Below are 22,826 nucleotides of genomic sequence, written 5' to 3'. Positions count from 1 at the left end.
GAATTGTAAATGACTCATAAATTAACATACAGAAAAACCTTATGCTCCATAGTATAATCTATACTTAATCCTGACTCACTCTATTGCTCTGACAGGACTCTTCTTAACCTTTGCTCTGATACCAAGCTTTGTCACGACCCCGCCCCATTTCCGGCGGGCCCGCCGCGACGACGGTCCTAGGGTAGCGGGTAGGCATAAGGCCACCAGCCACCCGCGTAGAACCCTACTACCTATCACTCATCATAACTTGAAAAAATTTGGCATGATGCATGCACAAAATGATCACTTTTCTATAGTGACCTGTCAGGAATTATCTCAATACATACAACACACTACCTGTCAGAGCAGCCAATCACATAATCCTGTCACAATAAATAAACACTGGACAATATATAGCATACATCATCGTCAGGCATATAACTCAATACTGCACACATATATATATACCTGCTTCCTAATCCACTCATGGTCAAACCCATATCCACCAACAGGATCCTTGACTGTAACTATGCAACTATATACAAGACAGGTTATAATAATACACCAAAAGGTATGAACCTCTATCGTACATTATACTATACTATACTATGGAGGCGGACCAGCTTAGCAGGCAACCACTAATCCTGCTCCTCTCTATACCATACCTTTCCTGCAATCAAAACATCAAACTGGGGAGTGAGTATATAAATACTCAGGAGGTGGAGTAGAGAGTACTATGCACATGAGACAAGATATAATCATGGCTCGAGGTAAAATCTCAAGATCAATAACAAGATGAACATGAACTCAACATAAAATATGGAGTAAATCATCAATATCACACAATCAATATCAACTCATCTGAAGCATATATGGAATTAATCAAGTCAACATATATGCTACTCATGAATATGTTCAACAGGTCATAGTACTGAATCATATAAATCAGGTGTCCATAGGCTGAATCATCAACAAGACAGCTATCGGGAGGTGGGTTTTACGCCCAGGCGAACCAGCACAACTCCCTACTGCCATATGCATACATCGAATATGACACCACACCAATATGTAAATCATCACTAGACAGCTGTCGGAAGGTGGGTTTTTACGCCCCAGGCGAACCAGCAACAACTCCCTACTGTCACATGCATATGCAGGATAAGACACCATACCGATAACATAAATGCTAGACAGCTATCGGGAGGTGGGTTTTACGCCCCAGGCGAACCAGCAACAACTCCCTACTGTCACATGCATATGCAGGATAAGACACCACACTGATCATATAAATGCTGGCCAGTATCCAGAACAGAAATCCATCTCACATCTACATACTAAACGGCACCTCGGGGAATTCTACATCCGCGGAAAGCCATACTGCACCTCGCGGGGTCTTACTATGCCCGGCGGCAAGCAGAATATAAGTCGTAGGACCGGCCGATCCTACGCCTAGGGCCGTGTCCCCCCCTAGGAAGGGACTGGGCTCCGCCCACCCAGAAGGCTACTATGTGCACAAAGGCCGATGTTCAACCCCACCGACTATAGGTGTCCTGCAGATACTGTCAAGCCATGCATGAATGCCATAATGCACCCTCCCAATACTCTACTAAAAGGAGCATAATTAAGACTACCACTCACTCGACTCCGACCCAATCATAAACTAACATCAGGTTTGGAGTGAGGGGTCAAGGGTGTGCAATGCAACTCAATATACCACTTACAAGTCTTTGAAATAGAGGAAATGAAATCAATTTACAAAAGAAGTCATTTCACAATTCAGATCCAATTTAATTACTCATAAAGAGTATAATCAAGGTTACCACTTACAAGTTTTTGAAATAGAGGAAATGAAATCAATTTACAAAAGAAGTCATTTCATAATTCAGATCCAATTTAATTACTCATAAAGAGTATAATCAAGGCTACCACTCATAAGTCTTTGAAATAGAGGAAATGAAATCAATTTACAAAAGAAGTCATTTCACAATTCAGATCCAATTTAATTACTCATAAACCCCTCGTAATTCCTCTCAATGTTTCCTCAAATGCATGTACAGAATAATCAAGCATGGAGAATCAAGATTATAAAGGAATCTACTACAATATCAATCAATATGCTCAAGTGGAATCAATTCACACTTGGCGACATTCATGAAATGAATTAAGGAAGCTCATGGTGCAAAGTACATGACTCCCACTCACCTGTCAATCTGGCACAGCCCTGATACGCCTCCAAAAATCTACAGCAGGCAGTGGGAACTTCTTCTCTTGTTCCCTAGCTTCTTGCCCAACTGTGACATGCATTTACAATACATTTAGTCTTGTATCAAGGGCTATAATCTACGTGCCAATTATAACATAGGAAACTTTAATTGATTCAACTCCCCTGTTCCCTAAATCTTTTTCTTTTCTTTCTTCTTTTCCTTTTTAATTAATTAACTCACCATTTATGTGTATTAGGGACTCCTTTGCATGAGTACAAGGTCCCTTTTAGCTTGATCTAGGCTTAATACTCTATTATAGCATGAAATCCCCTATTTTCCACCCGGATAAACAGTAACCCGAACTGACAGTGGGTTACTTCATCCCGGTTTTGATCCACTTTCAGGACTCCAAATTGATGAAATTTTTACCTAACATTCTACACTCACAGAGGATTCCAAAGAGATAACATGCATTCATCATCGGAGACCGTTTGACCCCCTAAATAATTCGCCGAAGTTAGGACTTCGACACAGTTTTTCCGTAGTGCCGGAAAAATTTGTCGAAATCCGATTCTTTCTCTTTTAACCGCCTCTACAACCCTTATCCGACCCCTCTAGACTATATCCACCCTTGTATAGCCTAATGTCATCAAAAAGACTAGATAGGGACGGATATTTACCTTTTTCTTTTTGGAAATCGAGGGTCCTTGCGTAGAGGGAAGGAGATCTACGTTTTTCCCTTCAGCTGGAAGTGCAACCGGGATCCCTTTCCTCCTTGAATTCCCTTCCTCTTCTTCTTTCTTCTTCTTCTTCTTCTCTTTTTCTTTCTTTCTTTCCTCTGTTTCACGCCTGAGAACCCCCTCCCTCTTTCTCTCGGTTTCATTCCAAAAGCCAGCTCAAACCCTCCAATTAAATCACATCAAGACACTATTCACCCTTTGTTTAATATTATTAAATTCCCATTTTGCCCCTAACGCTTCAACATATCTACCGTTATGCCATAACTTTTGATTCCTTCCAATTTTACCCTTACCACTTTAATGCATCTACAACTATGCCATTATCTTTTGATTCTTTCCTATTTTACCCTTATATTAATTTTAAAGGACTATTCTATCCCTTTTTATAAAAAAAAAATTTTGGGGTTGTTACACTCGTGGTCGTCTGGCAGGGTACACTCCACGATGAAGTCGGCGAGTATTTGAGCTTTAATGGCCGGCCTGGGCCGGTATTGAAGGTTGAACTCCCCGAGCTCAACCGCCTATTTGGCAACCCTCCCAGCACGATCCGACCTTTGCAGTATTGGTTTCATAGGCTGGTCGGGTCAGTATAACTATTGTATGTGCTTGAAAATAAGGCCGGAGTCTCCGAGCTGAAATGATAAGGGCAAAAATTGTCTTCTCGAGTTTAGAATATCGGGTCTCAGCATCCCTGAGGATCCGGCTGATATAGTAGACTGGCTTCTGGAGCTTGTCCTCTTTCCGGACCAGGACTGAGCTTACTGCGACCGGGGAGACGGCCAGGTACAAGTAAAGAACCTCATCCCACTGAGGCTTGGTGAGTAGCGGAGGAGAGGCCAGAAGGCGCCTGAGCTCTTCAAAGGCTTGCTGGCATTCTTCCGACCACAGGAAGTCCTTTGGCCGCTTAAGGATTTTGAAAAAAGGGAGGCAGCGCTTAGCCGATCGGGAGACAAATCTCCCAAGGCGGCGACCCGCTCGGTAAGCCGCTGCACTTCTTTGACTGTCCTCGGAGGCGTCATCTCTTGCAGCGCTCGGATTTTCTCGGGGTTGGCTTCAACTCCGCGCCGGGTCACTATGAAACCCAGAAATTTGCCCGAGGTAACTCCGAACGCGCACTTCGCTGGGTTGAGCTTCATTTGGTACCTCCTGAGCTTGGAGAATGTTTCGTTGAGGTTAGCTACATGGCGTTCCGCCGCTCCGCTCTTCACCAGCATGTCATCCACATAGACTTCCATATTTCGGCCGATCTGATCTTCAAAAATTTGGCCTGACCAGCCTCTGGTATATGGCTCCAGCATTCTTCAGCCCGAAAGGCATCACCTTGTAACAATAGTGCCCTTGTCGGTGATGAAGACCGTCTTCTCCTCGTCTTCTGGCGCCATTCGGATTTGATTGTATCCGAGAAGGCGTCCATGAAGGTCAGCAATTGATGTCCTGAGGTGGAATCGACGAGCTGGTCGATGCTTGGAAGGGGGAAACTATCCTTCGGGCAGGCCTTGTTCAGGTCAGTGTAGTCCACGCACATGCGCCATTTTCCGTTGGCCTTCTTTACGAGGACTATATTGGCGAGCCAGTCTGGGTAGGAAACCACCCGGATGAAACCGGCTTTAAGGAGTTTATCCACTTCCTCGGCTGCGGCTCGCTGTCGTTCCGGGGCGGAGCCCCTCTTTTTCTGCTTCACAGGTCTGCAGGTTGGCTTCACCTGGAGTCGGTGGACCATGACCTCAGGGTCAATTCCTGGCACGTCAGCGGGCGGACCAGGCGAAGACATCAGCATTGTCCCGCAGGAAGCTGATGAGGTGATCCCTCCCGCGAGTGCCAAGGCCGGAGCCGACCTGCACAGTTAGCTCGGAAAAATTTTCTCGTAGAGAAACTTGAACGAGAAGCTCACCGGGCTTACTTGCTTCTTCCAGAGGTCGTCCCTTGCGTCCAGGGTTTCTATGGGTAGCGAGGGGCCCGTTGCCTGAGTTGGCGCCCCTGCTGATGACTTTCGCCGACTCGGCGCCTCAGTTGGTTGCTTTACTCTGCGGGTCGCCATGTAGCACTGCTTGGCAATCAGCTGATTCCCGCGGACCTCGCCTACTCCTTGGTTGGTGGGGAATCACATGAGTAGGTGGCGAGTTGAGACCACGGCTCGGAGGGCATTTAGCCCTGGCCGCCCAAGGATAGCGTTGTAGGCTGAGGGTAGACGGACCATAAGAAAGTCCGTCCTCACAGTGCTTTCCTGGGGAGCGAGGCCGACCGTAACAAGAAGGCTGACCTCGCCCTCGACTGGGACCGAGTCTCCGGTGAACCCGACCAGCGGGGTATTAATTTCCGAAGCTGGCCTTCTGATAACCCCATTTTTGGTAGGCATGGTAGTACAAAATATTGGCTGAACTTCCATTGTCAACTAAGACACGTTTTACATCAAATTTATTTTACAATCATGGAGATTACCACAGCATCATCGTGAGGGGTCTCAACCCTTTCCAAGTCCTCGTCCGAGAACGAAATGACTTCAGAAGTGCGCGGGCGCTTCGGGGAGATTCCTTCTTGGGCTGATCCTCCAGCCGAGGCTCCTCCGATTACATTGATAGTGCCGGAGATAGGGCCTATTGTCATCCGGATTTTCGGACGGTGTGGCATTTTCCACTGGCCTTCTTTCCTCACGTCGGTTCCTTACGAACCGATTGAGTACTCCGCGGTGAATAAGCGCCTCAATCTCATCCCAGAGCTGAAAACAGTCCTCCGTGTCGTGCCCGGCGGTCTCGGTGGAAGCGGCAATACTTCCTGGGATTGCGGAGAACTCCTGTTATCCCGCATAGGAGGCGGAGGTCGGAAGAAGTCCCGACCTTCGATTTTCCATCAGAATTTCGGGCTCTGGGGTGCATTGATAGGGGTGTAGTTCTCGGTACCTCCCCGGGTATGTCCGAGACCGCGGTGGGACCTTGGCTGAGGCGGGGTCCTCTGTTGAGGCTGTCCCCGCTGTCGAGGCGGGCTTCTCAGCCGGGGAAGGTTCTTCTCTCGGCGGGGGGATCGGCTTCTTTGGCGGCCGCGCTCCTCACGGCGTTTCTTCTGTTTCTTTGAAGCTGGTTCGATTGCACCCCGCCTGGAGGCGATAGCCTTCTCGGCCTTAGCATACTTCCGAGCTCGGGCCAGCATCTCGGTGAAGTCGCGGGGGAAGCTTTTCTCGATAGAGAAGAGGAATCGGTAGGAACGAGCCTCAGTTTTTAGGGGCGACATGGCTATTGACTAGTCCAGCTCGCGGACTTCCCACGTGGCGGCGGGTAAAGCGGTCCAGATACTCCTTGGGGGATTCTCCCTCCTTCTGTTTGATATCTAGGAGGGAGTCCGACGTCCGCCGCTGGCGTCGGCTGGCAGCAAAGTTGGTTAGCGAACTGCCTGCCGAGCTGCTCGAAAGAAGGATACCGTGGCTCGGCTTCAGCCCGAAAAATCAAAGCCGAGCTGTCCCTCGGAGGGTCACCGGGAAGGCCTTACAGAGCACGGCCTCCAAGGATCCTTGCAGTGCCATGAGAGCTCGGTAGCTCTCCAAATGATCGAGGGGGTCGGTAACTCCGCTGTAGGGCTCCACTTGAGGCATCTTGAACCTCGGGGGGACCGGCTCGTCCTCGATTTGCGGGAGAAGGGGAACTTGGTGGTAAATTCAAAATCCCCCTCCTGTTTTGCCTTCTTGCTGTGGAGCGCTTCGATCTGGCGCTCCAAGTGCTCGACTTTTCTGTCGAGCTCCCCAACCCGAGGAATCGTCACCGTGGTTTGCTCCAGCTCACGGTGGACCGGAGCCGACTTGGCTTCAGAGAGTTGGGGTCTTCTGTTGAGACTTCCCCCGGCAGCTCTCTCTGGGGAAGCTCGCCCTTCGTTGTTGGCCCTGGAAGAGCCATGAAGGTTCTGGCCTTGGAGATCGGGCCGGTGGGAGAAACTCCAGCATGATCTGGGCCTGTGGGAGAGCGTAGGTGAGGCCTCCTCACGTCGCAGACCTTGGACGGCAGCGGCCAAGGCCTGGACTGCTGCACCAGGATATTGAATTGCTCCGGCTGGACCTGAGGAACCGGGTCAGCCGGAGTAGGCGAATTCTGGACGGAGTGTCCAGAACTCTGCGGGGGACGCCGGGAAAATGTTGGAGGCTCCCTTACTTCTCAACTTCATGATCGCGACTCGGTCCCTTCCTCTAACGCCAACTGTTGCTGGAAATTGGACCCGGGGGCGGTCGTCGGCTGAGGAGGGGGAGCTGCTGGTGGGCACAGGTGGGTGGCGATCCGTCGGCGAGCGGCGTCCTCCGTCGGGGTGCCTGCAGAAAAGCCGGTGGCCGGGGTCTTCCGGCGCCGGCCCTCCGATGCTTAAGTCAGAGGGGGGGAAACTTCGTTTAAAGAAGAAAGGAGGTAAGTTTTTTCTGAGTTTTCTGAGTCCAACCCCCATCGGGAAGCAAGGGTCCCCTTTTTTATAGGGGGGTCGGATTACCTGTGATGTGATAGGGCGAGGCCGTCGTACGACTCAGCACGTTGCTTGGTCTGGCACGCAATCAGGTGATTCATTGCATTGATGTCGGAGGTGAGGCTGGGGTCAGAGAGTTGTCACGGCCGACGGGACCCTGCTGAGCCGATTTGCCGTGGAGAGCTGAAGATCCGTAGATGATAGGAGCCACACGCATTAATTGTTGAGTGCGTCGGAGATGTGCATTAATTGTTGAGTGAACTGCAGGTTTGCAGAGATCATGCGTAATAAATACTGGGGGCGGTGGCAGGGTATGGCCCCCGGCCGGACTTCGGAAGGGCACAGCCGTGGTAGGTGGGCGACGAAGACGGACTTCCGAGGTCGGGAGCTCTCCGGATCGGACGTTCCGAGGTCGGACGCCGACCTCGGTCGTCTAAGGTCGGCCGTTATGCGGTTTTCTCGGTGACGAGGTTCCCATGTACTGGGGGGAAACCACATTCCCCCAACAAATCTACTTATATCATGAGTTATTTTTATATTTTTTTGGTTACAGCTTTCCAAGAAACTTTTGGATAAGAAATTTTTTACTTTATAAAAAATAAAAATAATATAAATGATGATGTCCTGTGGCGAGGAATAATGTAAGATGAGAATATCATGTATAACCTAAATTTGGTTTTGACTTGAGCTCAAAGTTGATCTTAACATCAATCAAAGTAGAAAAAAATTGCATAATTGAACTTAACCTAGTTAAATGTGAAAAGATCTAGATCTAATATAAATTAGTTATATATCAGATTTCGGTTCTATAAGTTATCGATCACGCCGGTTGAATTAGAAAATAATTGGGATATTCAATACTGATAACCTAGGTTTGATTGTGCCCTCATCCTGATTTTGGCTAATCTTCCTCCAATCTAGATTTTTTTTTAAAAAAAAAAGAATGAAGGAAATACAAATCCTTCAAATTACTGTCAATCTAAATCTGCACCGAAAATCTAATTGGAAGTCCTAGCGACAACCTAGAATTGCATCGAGGAGTAGCTTGCAAGGGACTTTTAGATGTGAAGTTAAACACTGGTGTATAGTTATAAATTGATTAGAATCATTAACCTTTTTTTTAATTTTATGAATGGCCTCATTTCTATTAGTCCTTTAGAGAAGCCTTCTCATTAGGTCATTCAACTAACCGAACATAATGTTTAAATTTTATGGACTTGAAATGGGTTGATGTAGGGTACATTTGGTTCTTGTGTCTGATAGTAGGGGCTATAATTACCAAATATAGATGAGATGTCGATGGCTCAACGATCATTGAGAGACCAGTCTGGATTTTGGATTAGCACGGGCATATAACCAGTTAAACTGTGTATTTTTAAGCGGACAACTCCTAGTTTTACATCTTGTTTCAATGAAGTGGCTTGGTTTTGCTGAACCTTATTTTATTGATGGGGTGTAATCATGAGCTTGCTGGGTTTTGAGGCAGGAGAGTTATAGGGAATCTTGCTGCTTTGCTCCTTTTCCTTTCTATAATGGCTTTTTTAATTTGTTATCAATTTTCAATGTGTTTAAAGCCGGCCTGTCCTAAAGCACAGTTGGAAGTCCTTTTTTTTTTCATATATATATATGGCGAGAGGAAGGCCCTCTTTAGTCTTTACCTGTCTCTGGGAGCAGGGCTGTGGGAGTGTATGTAGAGCCTAGTAACCTAGAATGATTAATTTTGGATTTCTAAAGCAAGAACCATTAAGACCATATCAAGTTATTAGGAAAATTATTCTTAAAATTTTAAAATAAATTATTAAATCTAAGCTAGAATTTGTTCAAACATCATGGTCGCTGATTGCCATTAGTTATTTGGCTCACAAAAGGGGGGATTAAACCTAATTGCTGCCTAGTGCCAGTGGAACTTTAGCATGTTGCTGAGGATCTTTTTCTCTCATCCGCATTTCCACTTAGGTGGGGTCTAAATTTTAAAATCAAAAAGATCACCTTGTCATCATTATTCTCAAATATATGTATAGTTTTTGTTTCATTAAAATAAACAGATGAGATTGCAAATATAGAATATGATAATTGTTAAACTAATATAAGGTCCACTATCATAAAATTGTTACAAAAGGGAAGGATACATTTTTGTACCATGAACTTTGGTACAAAAGTTTAATAATATGGTAATTTGATCAATAATATGGAGAAATCGTGCGAAATTTAATTTGCTACATCAGCTTATTTACAATCACAAGCGGTCATGTGAAGGGTAGACGGTGTCGAGCTCTGTCTATCTGATTTTCTGTTTTTGCATGATTTTCTACATTGTTGATGAAATTACTATACTTTGAACTTTACTGGCTCCATGCTAGTACCCCATTTTTCTCTATAAAAAATAAAAATTTAATAAAATAATAATTCTAAAATTTTATCAAAAGACCTTCTGAACTGCAATTAAGAATGCAAACTAAAATTGGGTTGGTTTGAATCTTGTTTAGATGTCCACCTAGATCAAATGTACAATTCTATCTTGAAATCTATTAGAGTTCTCATTTGACTTTTACTAGACATAAGGCTGCAAATGAGTTCAAGTTCATCCATGAGCTTAATCCAATCCGACCCACTTAGACCCGATTTGGACCCGATTTAAGAGATCCGTGAGGCCGGGTCGGATTCCAAATTTGGACCTATTCCATATTTCAAGTCATGATGTATTTATTGAGTTCGAATCTGATCTAACCCGACCTGATCCACCCTAATTGTTATATGGGTCTGCTTTAGGCCTTCTGGCCTATCACCCGACCTAACCCAATCTAATAAAAGTTATGTGGTTTTTGTATTAGCATATAATTGAACAGGCTTTAATTATGAAAATGTTTAACAGGAAAAGCAGGTTAAAAAATAAAAAACCTTAAATAAAGGAATCTTTAATTACTTTTGTTTTTAGATTTCTTGACCTTGTTCATGGTTTTACTCCATGATTTATAAAGCACTAATCATAGAATAGGTTATTCAAGTTTATTTAATTGATGGTTTAACTCATGTTAGGTCTTGGTATATAGAAAATCTGTAAACTACATTTATAAACTTCAGCTATGCGCAATACAATAGAAAAAAAAAGCATAGAACTTGAAAGCATTAGAATTGTGTGCCAGAATTTATAGAATCATTTAATAGTGGCATCCATCATCAATTAATTAAGTTTGAAATAAATGGTGTCCTCATCCCACCAATCCAAGTTTTTTTATCTGATTTTATTCACATGATATAGGGATATTATGGCAAACTAGATAGCGAGTGATATAAGAAGTTTGACTTTTAGATTATAGATTGATACCATCATTTGACTTGGCATTCTATCCAGCTCTATTTCAGTCTATTAGATATCTTAAACATGATAATTTGTATAATTCATAGGAAATGCTCGACTTTTAGAACTCTTTTTAATTATTTTCCGAGCTTTGTTGGAAAAGCTTATCATGCGGAATATGTTATACATGCTCCACAGAGATAATTATGTCTTACAATGGAGCTAGATTTTTTCTTGTCCAAATTTATCTCTTTACTTTAGAACTCCATATGTGACCCTAACCCAATCCGGATCCGAACTTTTTGGGTTAGGATCGTATTATTTATCAACCCTACCCAATTCGAATGCTCCATTAGGTCAAAAATTTAGTTGTGGACCCGACTCCATTGACCATATTTTATATTGGTGTTGGATTTGGGTCCCACTTTGGAATCCAAACAAGGAACCAAGTCGGGCCGGGGGTCACTCATGACTCTATCGACCCGACCCATTTGCACCCCCTCGCTAGACGCGCACACATAGATTTTACAATTTCATGAAGTTGAGAGCCATGTAATTCTATCTGAATTCGTGAATCAGCTCATGAGGTGTTTCGTGAAGAAAAGCACTTGGTAGATTTTATTAGATTCTCGAAAAACGATCCTCAAATTTTCTAAGTTTATGCTACCATTAACACCAATGCATGCGTGGTGCGTATAGGCATCTATTTAGCTACCTCCAACTAATGTTAGTGAGAGCAGATTGCATTTCTGATTCATGAAATGATTGAAAAAATTCCTGTCTTAATAAGCTACCATATTCATATCTAATATCAAAGAGTACATATCCGTGGCTTCCTTTTCCTATCTACTTAGCATTTTATTGGACAAAGGCTGCTCAAGGGAAAAGGTGTCCACACTCTAAAAGCTACCATATGTGGTCCAACCTGTTGACTTGTGACCAGTGATCCATTTCTTTGTCCTCATCCATAGCCCTCTCTAACCTCAGTCCTTGAAGATAAATTTCCTCATCCAAGACAAAAAGAACCAATAATTGGAGTTCTTCTTCCCTTCCTCTACTTAGCAACTCTCAAACACACAGGAAGATATCTCATAAAGAGGATGCTAGCATCTGAAAAAATAGACTCAACCCTTGAATCTTTTAACCAGCATCTGTGAAACTGTATCAGTGGCGACTCCCACAACAACATGGAAATGAAACCATCAGGTGAGCTTCCAACTTGACGACTGACGACTGAATTCAATAGGCTGTACAGGGATGAGAAAAAGCTTATCGCTGTCCGAAAGAGACAGCTGACACGATAAAAAGAGAAAGCATTTGCTGTTGCACGACGAGATCAATGACTTTTGTGAGACAACCATGCCAGAAATATTAGATTGTAACTGTACAAGGATTGCTTTGGATGATGGAAAAACAGGAATAATAGGTGGAAAGCACCGGGTTTGCAATGATTTAAAAGTCACCATGATATATTGGTTGGGATAAAGACCTACAAGAAGATAAACTTCAGACACCCAAAAGCTCTTTAGCTCTCTCAGATTTTCTAGGGCATAATAACCCCTTGCAAAGGTAGGAAATGAGATTTGGGAAAGGTTTCTGAAGCAGATACCAGCACTGTTGCCTATAATTAAAAACACCTTACAAGTCACTGATCATAAGGTTAAAGAAAGGCATGTGTTTTAATGCTTGCAATAAACCAAAAATAAGCTCAACAATATCTTGTTTAGAATTCCAAAATCATAATAATCAGTCAAGTTACTGCTATAGTCTACAGATGAATAATCTGGTCATTTATCAAAATCAGCTAGAACAGAAATAAACATAAAAATTAATATGGCAAAAATGAACGCAGCCATTGGGGTATATAAGGATCACAATATCAATGCTTTTTTCCAAGGAAAGATTTCGAGAGCATATTCCGAAAAGTTTATTTCTTGCTGCAAGTTGAGTAAGGAAAATAGAAGGGATCGGCCAATAATATACAGGGCCAGTAGTAATTAGTTTTCCCACTGAATGTTCGAAACAAAAAAAAAGTAATACAAACATTAAGATCAGCATGAAGACACTGAAGGACTATGAAACAGTTCCACGAATGCCAGATTCACAATCTACCAAAAATTATGCAGTCATCTCATTATTGGCTTAACCAACCTGGCATGTTAAGAAAATGAGCAGTTCGGGTCACCCTTTATTGCACTCTCGTTGAAGACAGAAAAAGCAAATAGAAGCACCTTTTCCAGTGATAAAAACAACACAAGGACGAGTGACCTCATGCATCATACCCCTCCTGTGACATGGCTCAGATCACCTGCAGCTGAAATCCATTTCCACTGCCAAGGCCTCGTGAGGAAGAATCCTTGCCTCCACTAATCAGAAAGCCGATGACTGGTGCATCTTTCTACAACATTTCCATCCTCTTTTTCAACGATTAAGTTCATTTTAGAAGGTTACACTTGTAGCAGTAGACTCATCATCAGCTAGCATCTGCTATTTTCATGCTTATAATACATGAAACCTTTTTACCAGCCAGAAAAATTTTTATATTCTACACTTTTGACCTCTACTTTCCTCTTCTTGCTCGAGTCATCTGTTCCCACACCATTTCCAGCTGTGCTGTCAGTTCCACTAGGCCTTGCTTTCAGGTACTTGCCCACTCCGCCACCCACACCAAAAGAACCAGTACTCCGGTGCCTGGGTTGCTAAACCATGCACCCACCTTATCCTGAAAAGTATACAATTTGACCAGCCAAATCATAAACCTACGGCAGGAAATAAACATTATTCCTCAAAAAGATATGAGATATGGAAATTACCCTATCATCATCAGTAGCTTTCTTCTCCTCTTCTGCCTGATGTCCCTCTTCATCTGGTTCTGTGTAAGGATTCACGAAAACTGAGGCACCTGTTATCTTTATCTCCTCCTGGATCAGAACAACGCACCATTTAACTGAGCAGGATATCAAAAAGTACAACAATGGGCTGAGACTTGAGAAAGAAAGAGGTAAAATTCAACATAGTTCCACAGGACTCGTGATAGAAAGACAAAGAAAATGCAAAAGCTACAATCGCATTTCCTATCCACAGACTGCTTGAGCACTTCAATGGGTTGCAGGGAGTCTGGCTGTGTTCAGAAAAGATTTCTTTTCTCTTGTTATGATGGATGGATAAATTTACAATGCCAATTCTATAGCATACAAAACCAAAAGCAATTATATCATAAGAATCTATTCTCATTTGCATATAAAAACATCAGATTCAGATGTAGATTTGGAAATAAAAGTCAAAAAAGATAGGAAGAAGTAAGAAGACCTACATAGAACATGTGATAAATCATCTTGAAAGGTTACTCATGTTAATGGAGAATTCAACCCGAAGTCCGTGAACAGCAACTCAAAAGCCGAACCAATAGATAGCATAAGGTTTATCATGGGAATGATAAAATATTTTTAAACTTAACTGAATGTGCAACTACTTGCATCCTATTGCAGCTAGTAGTTTCTAAGAAGCATGAAAACTTCCGCAAAACAACTCTTATTAACTTGCACAATGTCCATGTTTTAACAATTACATGCACCTATAAGTCAGTGGTATGTCACAGCAAAATCGCCATGTAAGAACATCACTTTCTTCTGAGAAAGATTTTCATGCCATTATAGTCATCCAAAATTTCCAAAATACCTTCTTACTATGTTATATGTTACATGAACACTGAAAAAAAACATTCTAGAAAGACACATCTACAGTAATTCTCAATTTGGTGCAAACTACAAGCATTTGTTACTGACGTCGGAACTAAGTCAAATGTGAGATGATACGGCCAATATCTAGGAAGTAAATATTCATAGATGAAGAATAATATATTGAAGTTGAAAATTGATACTCTATTACTCACTTGTGTGACATCTTGCAGTGAAATTCACAAATATTGAATAAATTCAGACACCTCAATTCTAAAGAGAAAAAGATGCATATGCAATGTTTGAGAGTAGGTTGAGTGTGTTGCACCCCTGACAGATACATAAATAATGGAAAGAGTAACTTCAAATAATAGATAACAGAAAAATAAATTATAGATTTTAATGAATATTCAAGGAAATAAATTATAGATTTCCTCTGGACGTCCGCAGTAGACATACCCCCTCCATTGTACTTTTTTACTTTTTCTTGATTTGGCAGGATATACTCACGTTAGAGCTATATGAATTGCCTTTTTCAACCAAAAAAAAAAAAAAGGAAAGAAAAACAAAACAAACTAGAAAGTTGAAGAATGTTACTCACCAAGGGCCGGTCATCATCGTCAACAGGAACCTTCTCCATTGCTCCAAGAGTGGTCAAACCACCAACAACCATACCAAATATTGTATGTTTAAAGTTCAGATGATTTGCAGACTTGTAAAGAATAAAAAACTGGGAACCATTGGTATGGGGACCACTGTTTGCCATGCTAACAACACCCCTTCCTGAATGCAGCAATTTTGAATTTAGCTCATCCTTGAAAGGTTTACCCCAAATGGACTGCCCTCCTTTCCCTGTGCCAGTGGGGTCCCCACCTTGAATCATGAAGTTCCTACACAACATGAACCATTAGCCTCCTTTGTGCATACATTAGAAGAAAAAGGAAAAGAAATTTGCGAGTCATCGATCATACCTAATGTTTCGATGGAAAGCAACACCATTATAATAACCATTTTCACAGAGCGTGATGAAGTTTTCGCACGTCCGTGGAGTTAAATCACAATGCAGTTCCAGATTCAAGTCTCCGTGGGTTGTATGCAATTGAACATATCCTTTCTTTTTCGGATTCTTTTCAACTTTGACATATTCGAATTCGTTTTCTGTCACAGGATCATAAGCAGTAGATGTGAAAGAACGTGAAGCAGCCCCTGTAGTAAAACGGCTTTTTACCTGAAATTTACCAACTCTATAAATTTTATGGGAAAATTAAAGTGAGGAATGCAACAGAGGTTCCAATAAAGTTGCCTTAGAAAGAAAAAAAGGAGAAGCAGACGTACAAGTTTTGCATTTACAGGTGTTCTTTCACCTGCCATGTGTAGAGCAATCTGAGCTGCAGTCTTATTGCCAGATGATGCTTTGGCTGCTGCTGCACTTCTTCCATGAACTGCAGCAGATGCTGCATCTACAATACTGAATCCTTGAGTGGATTTAGACTCTCCATTTGCACTGGACTTGGAGTCCTCTTTGACACGAGTTCTTGCAGCTAAAATAGCAGCAAGTGCAGCAGCTCTTTCATTCTGTGCTTTGCTCCCACCTCCACCATGAAGTGCAGCTAGCTTTCCCTTCTCAGTCCCAAGCTCCTGCAGCATTTGCTTGATATCACCAGATATATTTATATTATATAATGGATCTTCTTTCATTCTCCTCAAGTCTGACAAAAGAAAGATATGAATGAAAAAATCTATCTCAATTTCCTGAAAACAAAGATTCAGAAGTCACAAGAACAATGTAAATTTAGATCCACACCTTCATCATCAAGTTCAAGACTGTTTTTAACATGATCAAATTCCAATAGTGCCTTGCTATCAAGTGCATTTGGATTCTGGAAAAGCACAAGCAGAAAACTGTTAACAGTTGATCCAGTTATAAGCATGGTGGAAGAAGAGAACATATGCTTTCTAACCAATTACCTGAATTGTTATCAAGTCATCTTTAGTGAAAGGCTCATCTGTAAGTAACTCTTTCCAATTTTTGGTTTTCAAGTTTAGTTCTTTAATAGCCTGCATCTTGAAGGCGAGCAGTGAGATAAACTTGTTAAAGCAATATGTCAAAAACATCCCTGTCTAAAAACAACTTACCTCAAAAGAAAATACATTTCCTGTAGTTTTCACAGCAACTATATGAGTAAATTCCGTAAAAACTTTGTTCAAAACAGGACAATGGTACTCCCCTGCGATTAAGAGAAGGGACAACAACAGTCATAAAACAGCATCACCCAAAATCCATGGTTATACAAATGCACAAGGAATCTGATTTATACAAAATCAGTACAAAAGGAATGTTTAAGTCACTAAAAAGGAGCTTTCATGAGAACTATGATGCAATTTATGAATTCATGATTACTATTTTTGATGCAAAATCAAGTTGTTCGAAGAGGTCCTCATGTAATCACACAAGAGGGTGCACCACTCTATCTATAGCATAGTTTTGGAGTACCATAGGAAATAGGTCATAATAGGATTAAAGTAGAATAAAGTTAAGGTTTTATATCTATGGCAAAGTTTAGAAGAGCCATAGGATCTAATTCTGAAACTAGTTTGAGTTTCACATATGGTTTGAGTTGGTTGGAAATAAGAAAAGATCGCTTTATCTATATAGGGGTTGAGACCTTTCCAGTGGAAGTTATTTGAAAGGTTAGTTACTATGGATTCTAAACCCCTTCTCTCCTCTCTTATTCATCTGATATCTTTTCCTATTCTACAATCTAAACACAAAAGATCATCCCATCCCCTTTCTGAACATTTCCTTGGAGCAAACTGCATTAATTGTTACCAAAGCATAAAAATTACTTCATAACAATAGAAAGCAACTGTAAAGGAAGAATGAAATCTAATGCTTGCACATGTCACGTCCCACTGTATACGATGCATAAATTACAAATAAAATTTCCAGCCCCAAGCCATTTTGACCTTTGACTTTAGTTTAGATAATAATTCCACCAATGTATAATACCTTTCTACATAGCTGGTCCCAAGCCCGGATAAAGGAGGGGGGTTGCTGTAGGTTGACGACTAGCATAAAACTATAGTCACATACTATGAACATGAATTCAAAAGAGAAATTTTATGATACATGTAAAAAGAATAAAGAGGGATAGAGATAATTCCCACTGATACCTAATCGATAACGAACCTGAATGGATTCTTTAGGTCCAATTCCATCCATTTTTGTTAAGGCAATTCTGACTTGTTCATCGAGAACTGATCTAGCTCCTGAGATATATGACATTCTTTATCCTTATCCTTGTCTTGGTCTTCTCGGCTGGAATCTACAATGGTTCTCTCCCTCTACTCCCGAACCAAAGACTATATCACTCAAGCGCCAGCAATTTCTCTTGACTATCAAGATCAAAGATCACCCCTACCGAAAATCATATGGGACGAAATAGTACTTGATATCTCAACATCGAGTATGGCCCTAAACCAAGCACAATGGAGGAAAAGGATTCATGTAAGCAACCCTAACTAGTTTGGGGTTAATGCCTAGTTGAGTTGAATTATGCCAGCTTAGTTTCGATCATCTTGACCATCCAAATCAAATCCCACATTCATCCTGCTTCATATATTTATGCAGAACCTATATTCCTCATCCGAATCTCAAACTACCTCGAGTTTCCTAGATTCCTCTAATTACTTCTTCTCCCTCTTCCATGTCTCTGATTCCTTACACATGGTGGCCCTTATCCCCTTTTACATAAGCAGTCGCTCAAGAATGTTCCAATTTGATTCTTGCTAATACATCTTTGAGCACATGGATACCAAGGAGTTCTCAAACTTCATAGTTATTGCTTGTGATGAGTAATCATATGTTTCTATATGAATGTGGAAGAAAACATAAACATGGATAAGATGTCTTTGTACTTATGATGAAGTTGAACGTGCAAGGTTTTATGGTGAAATGAAAGTAACCTATTGATCACCAAGTATATAAAATAAATCATCTGAAAGCCATGAAGTAAAAGTATAGAATACAAAGATCTCATAAATCTTGCATTGTTCAGATATCAGTTATTATTTAGTCAAGGGGAAAAAACATGGCAAATGAAGTACCCAATATATATTGAAACCACAAAATTTGCATCAGATGCCTATGGCTTGTGAGAATTTTAAAATAAATAAACCGCTTCACAAGGTAAGGACTCCAGACCTTGATACTTTGAGCATCTGCACTCTTTATTTTTTAAACAAATTTATTGGAAATGAATCCAAATGCCAGAATAACAATGTTGATAAATAAATTGAGTCACAAGGAATGGCTCAAATGACCTTAATAGTTTGAATGCCTGGAATCCCTTCTTTTTGTTCATCAGGAAATTTATTGGAAAGAAATCCAAATGTAAACATGTAGAAGTTATTGTCATCACTCAAAAGAAAACTTGAAAGAAAACCAAAGGTAAGATTATTTTCATAAAAAAGGAAGATATGAAATAAAAAAACATTATAACAAAGGATTCAAAATAACAATAAAGGGCACCCGAAGGTTTTTCCTTCCTTTCCTTAACCAATTGCAAACCCCTTCCTTCACATTGTGTGAAGTCAGAAAATTATCAAGAGTTTGAGTACGAGCGTTTTCCAAGCTCATTACCAACCTCTCAAAAATTCTCCATTCTGTTATATACTTATCATTCTATTAAATAATCCATATATTCTCTATAGCTCTAACTCAAGAAAATACAAGAATTTCTGTACTTCATGTTCTTATTGATTGCATATTTTTAATTGAATATTTTTGTTTCTAACATCTTTTCTAGGACTTTTTGCTTATATGTGTGTGTATATATGTAGCCCTGCACATATGGCTTATTGCATATTTGTCCTTCAAAAATCACTACAACCATATATACCTCACATTTTACCATGTTTTTGCAATGTTGCCCATCTCATTAAATTTTTTAGTACCAACATTAAAATAAATAGCTAGTTTAAGTATAAATGACTCTATTACCTTTTGAGTTAATATCCTTGAAAAATTTTCAACCTTTGTTTATCTTGTGGAGAGATGTACCTGTGCATCAGCTTTTTAGGGGTACTCATGCAAATGGTAATAAAGGCATTTTAGACTTAAAATAGCTAGTTATTGACAAAAACAGTCAATCTAAGAAGAGGGAAATTGCCTAAAGTAGGGTGTAATCAAGAGTATATATGTGAATAAAGATTTTCAAGGAGCAAATATCAAATAAGTTATATTTGCAGAGGTATATATGCAAAATACCCTTTTTTCCGACATGCTAATGTGTTTATCAAATTTATTAATAGAAGTAACACCCACTAAATGAATTTTTATGACCATATATTTTCGATACATAGATGCTTTCTTTGAGCCATGTCAAATTAAAATCTGATTATTCCCCCAAAAGAAATCACGAGATTATTCCTCACATAAGGTTATCGCCAAGAGTATGTGGCCACATATCTATAAATGAGAATTTTCAGAGAAGACACAGTCGTATTCAATTTTGGATGTTGAACTTCCATTAATTTGTTAGGGAGTCATTTTATGGTATTCATCATACTCCGTGTTCTGAATGAATAAAACTTTAGTATTTGCCACATGCACTGCACATGAAAGTGTGGGTGGCAGTGTGATTTGGGATGTGTGCACATAGGCCTATTTTAATTTTAAAGAAGTAAAGAAGGTACCATTATGGAGATGCACCTTCAAAGAGCCACATCTCAAGGAAAGAAAAAAGTGTTCCAATGTATTTCATTTTTATTAGGAATTCAATTCGCACACATGGATAAGGCATTAGAGTCAATCCACTTAAATTTGAAATATTTTTTTCTTTTCCTATTTTGAGACTCCTTTCTGAGGCATTAACTCTGACCAACCTTGGATGATCAGTAAATTTATTTTCGCAGATTTTCTCTCTTTAAGAAGGAATTTTCCTTCTTCTTTGTTGACCATTGAATGACCTACAATTATTTGAGAGTTCTGTCCATATGTATAAAGAGATAATAGATGATCTTGCTCTTCAAAATGTGGTTGTTAATTGCAAGCGCTGCCAAGTCCTACTTAAGATATGACCTCCCAAAGGGATGGATTAAGCAAAAGCTCTTAGCCAACTGTCAAATTATGGTTACAATTACACGAGAGCCACCCAAACATTCAATTTTCTAACCTGTGATAGTAAAACAAGCCTTGAAAATACAAAAGTCTCGGATTTACAAAGTTTTTTTTTTTTTTTTACATTACAATGAATGTTTGTCATCCTTCCTTTATTTGTGAAGACTAAAGAGCAAACAGGGTGAATAGGCAAACTTTTCCAAGCTGTGTAAACCTTAACTTGACAAATAGGCAAAGTGTTAGAGACAGCAGCAGTTAATATGTGCTTTCTAGGAATTGATGATTAACAACTCTAACAAAATAATATCTTGGGCAAACAGAAAACATTTTCAGTTTATGACATTTTTTTAATCTACCACGCTTGGTCTTGTTCCACTATTAAGATCACCAACATTGAGTGGTAGACCACCAATTGCATGGGTATGCTCACCATCATATGTAGCTCACTATGATCCTGATACCTTTTGTTCCCAATTATATGGCGTGGCATCTAAATACAATCCATACTTATGATACCAATACATACATACATACATACATACATACATACATACATACATACATATATATATATACATATATATATATATATACACACACACACACATATATATATATATATACACATATATATATATACACACACACATATATATATATATACACATATATATATATATATATACACATATATATATATACATATATATATATATATATAAAATAAACATTTATAAACTTGCAACCTTGCCTAGTCTGCAGATAAAAAAAAAATAAATATATAAAAAACTAAATACCGTGACTTATTTATCACTGAATACTAGAAACTGTATTATCCTAAAAAAAACTCTTATATGCTGCAAATTAGCATTACTAAAATACTATTGATGAGGGGAAAACCCACTTGAAGAAAAATTTTCATTCCGTCCTAGATAAATTAACAGGAATTTACCATCAGAATTCTTGTGGAACGTGAGGGGAATGAGATGTTCTTGCTTGAGAGGAGCTCCGGTGACCGGATGCTTGCCGTATTTCTTAATATAAGGAAGTATATTCCTGCACCGAACATTCAAATGAAAATCGAAAGTATTTTTCGCCGATTAAAAACAATGAATTTGATAACTCCAACAATCTAGACAACAAAAAAAAAATTGCAATTTTCTGAAGATACTAACATTATATCGAATACACTCCCATCAGCCGTGCACACAGGGTCTTCAAATGGCGTAAAAGTAAGCCTACAATTCATCAAAATAAAGAAAAAAAAATCCCAACGTAAGGAGAAAATTAAGAAAAAGAGCGGAAAACAAATGAAGGCCTCAAAATTCGAGAACAATTAGGGAATTCTCGGGTTTTAGGAGGAAACTTACGAACAGCAGTAGAAAGGCAAGCGCTTGAAGGGCGTGGACGTCTCCTTGGATTTGGCGCCGCCCCACTCGGTCGCCCACTCCGTCTTCGTGATGAACATCCGATCCTTGCTGTGCTGCTTCTTCCCCATCTCGACTTCAATATGGTGCCTCCGAAGAGAACGAGGAGATAAACCTAGGTTTCTACTAGTTCTCGGTTCCTCTTTTCCAGAGCTAGGGTTTCCTCCACTTCGCCATGGATTTGGGGATTTTGATGGAGCTCCGAGAATTTCTGTTTACAGTGACTCGCGGAGAACCATACGAAACGTAAGTATGATACTCGATTCGTACGTTAAAAGTCGTGTCCAATCGAGACCGTTTATTAATTGGAGTTTCTAGCCAATTTAGTGAAAAGAAAAAAGCATAGTGAGAGGCATCGTACCGCTACGACTAAAGTGCCGAGTTCCGACTTCCCATCACCCCCGCAGGCAAAACAAGGAGTTCACTGTAAAAGCTTGGTTTTTTTGGTTATTTAAGATTTCCATTCTCCTGAGATCCATCAAAAAATGCGGCTTGAGTTTTCTTGATTTTAAACTATGTTCTCGAGGTTCTTAGCCAGAAAGAGTCACCGGAAAGCCTAAAGCTTCATCCGAAATAAAGCACGTCTATTTCGGCCATGATTAGCCACCATCGGCCATCAAGTTTGGCCAGAGTTACAGCCACCTGAGGCTACCGCCAGGTGGGCAATTGGGACATCGTGGCTACCTGTTATCGGTGAAGGAAAAAAAAAAAGAAGAGAAAGGATTATTCCCTCTTCTCTATTTTCTCTCTTTCTCTTCTCTCTCTCTTCCTCTCTCCATTTTCTCTTTCTAGAATATTTATGGAACTAGTATCGGATCCTGTCGACCAGATCTACGAATCCAATTTGACCCTTGCAAAGGCCCTGATCCGCCCTGGTGCCTAGGCCACCTACTGGACCGATCACCTCAGCTCTGTTGAATGTTTCTGAAACTTCCATTGATGAACCATG

General features: G+C 40.6%; 1 protein-coding gene across 1 annotated transcript; it reads right to left on the bottom strand.

Annotated features, from left to right (window-relative positions):
• Positions 1 to 13,171: 13,171 nt before the first annotated feature.
• Positions 13,172 to 22,062, bottom strand: LOC120108652 (peptidyl-prolyl cis-trans isomerase CYP65-like). The gene is given in 12 exon segments (XM_039122320.1): positions 13,172 to 13,335; positions 13,338 to 13,374; positions 13,466 to 13,573; positions 14,931 to 15,219; positions 15,301 to 15,557; positions 15,665 to 16,038; positions 16,134 to 16,209; positions 16,298 to 16,387; positions 16,466 to 16,557; positions 21,403 to 21,506; positions 21,626 to 21,688; positions 21,821 to 22,062. Coding segments are annotated over 12 exon segments (1,782 nt in total). The 5' UTR covers positions 21,949 to 22,062.
• Positions 22,063 to 22,826: the final 764 nt, after the last annotated feature.

The sequence above is a fragment of the Phoenix dactylifera genome, unplaced genomic scaffold (genome assembly GCF_009389715.1).
Source record: "Phoenix dactylifera cultivar Barhee BC4 unplaced genomic scaffold, palm_55x_up_171113_PBpolish2nd_filt_p 001465F, whole genome shotgun sequence".
Lineage (NCBI taxonomy): Eukaryota > Viridiplantae > Streptophyta > Magnoliopsida > Arecales > Arecaceae > Phoenix > Phoenix dactylifera.
This window is presented reverse-complemented; position numbering and strand designations above follow the sequence as displayed.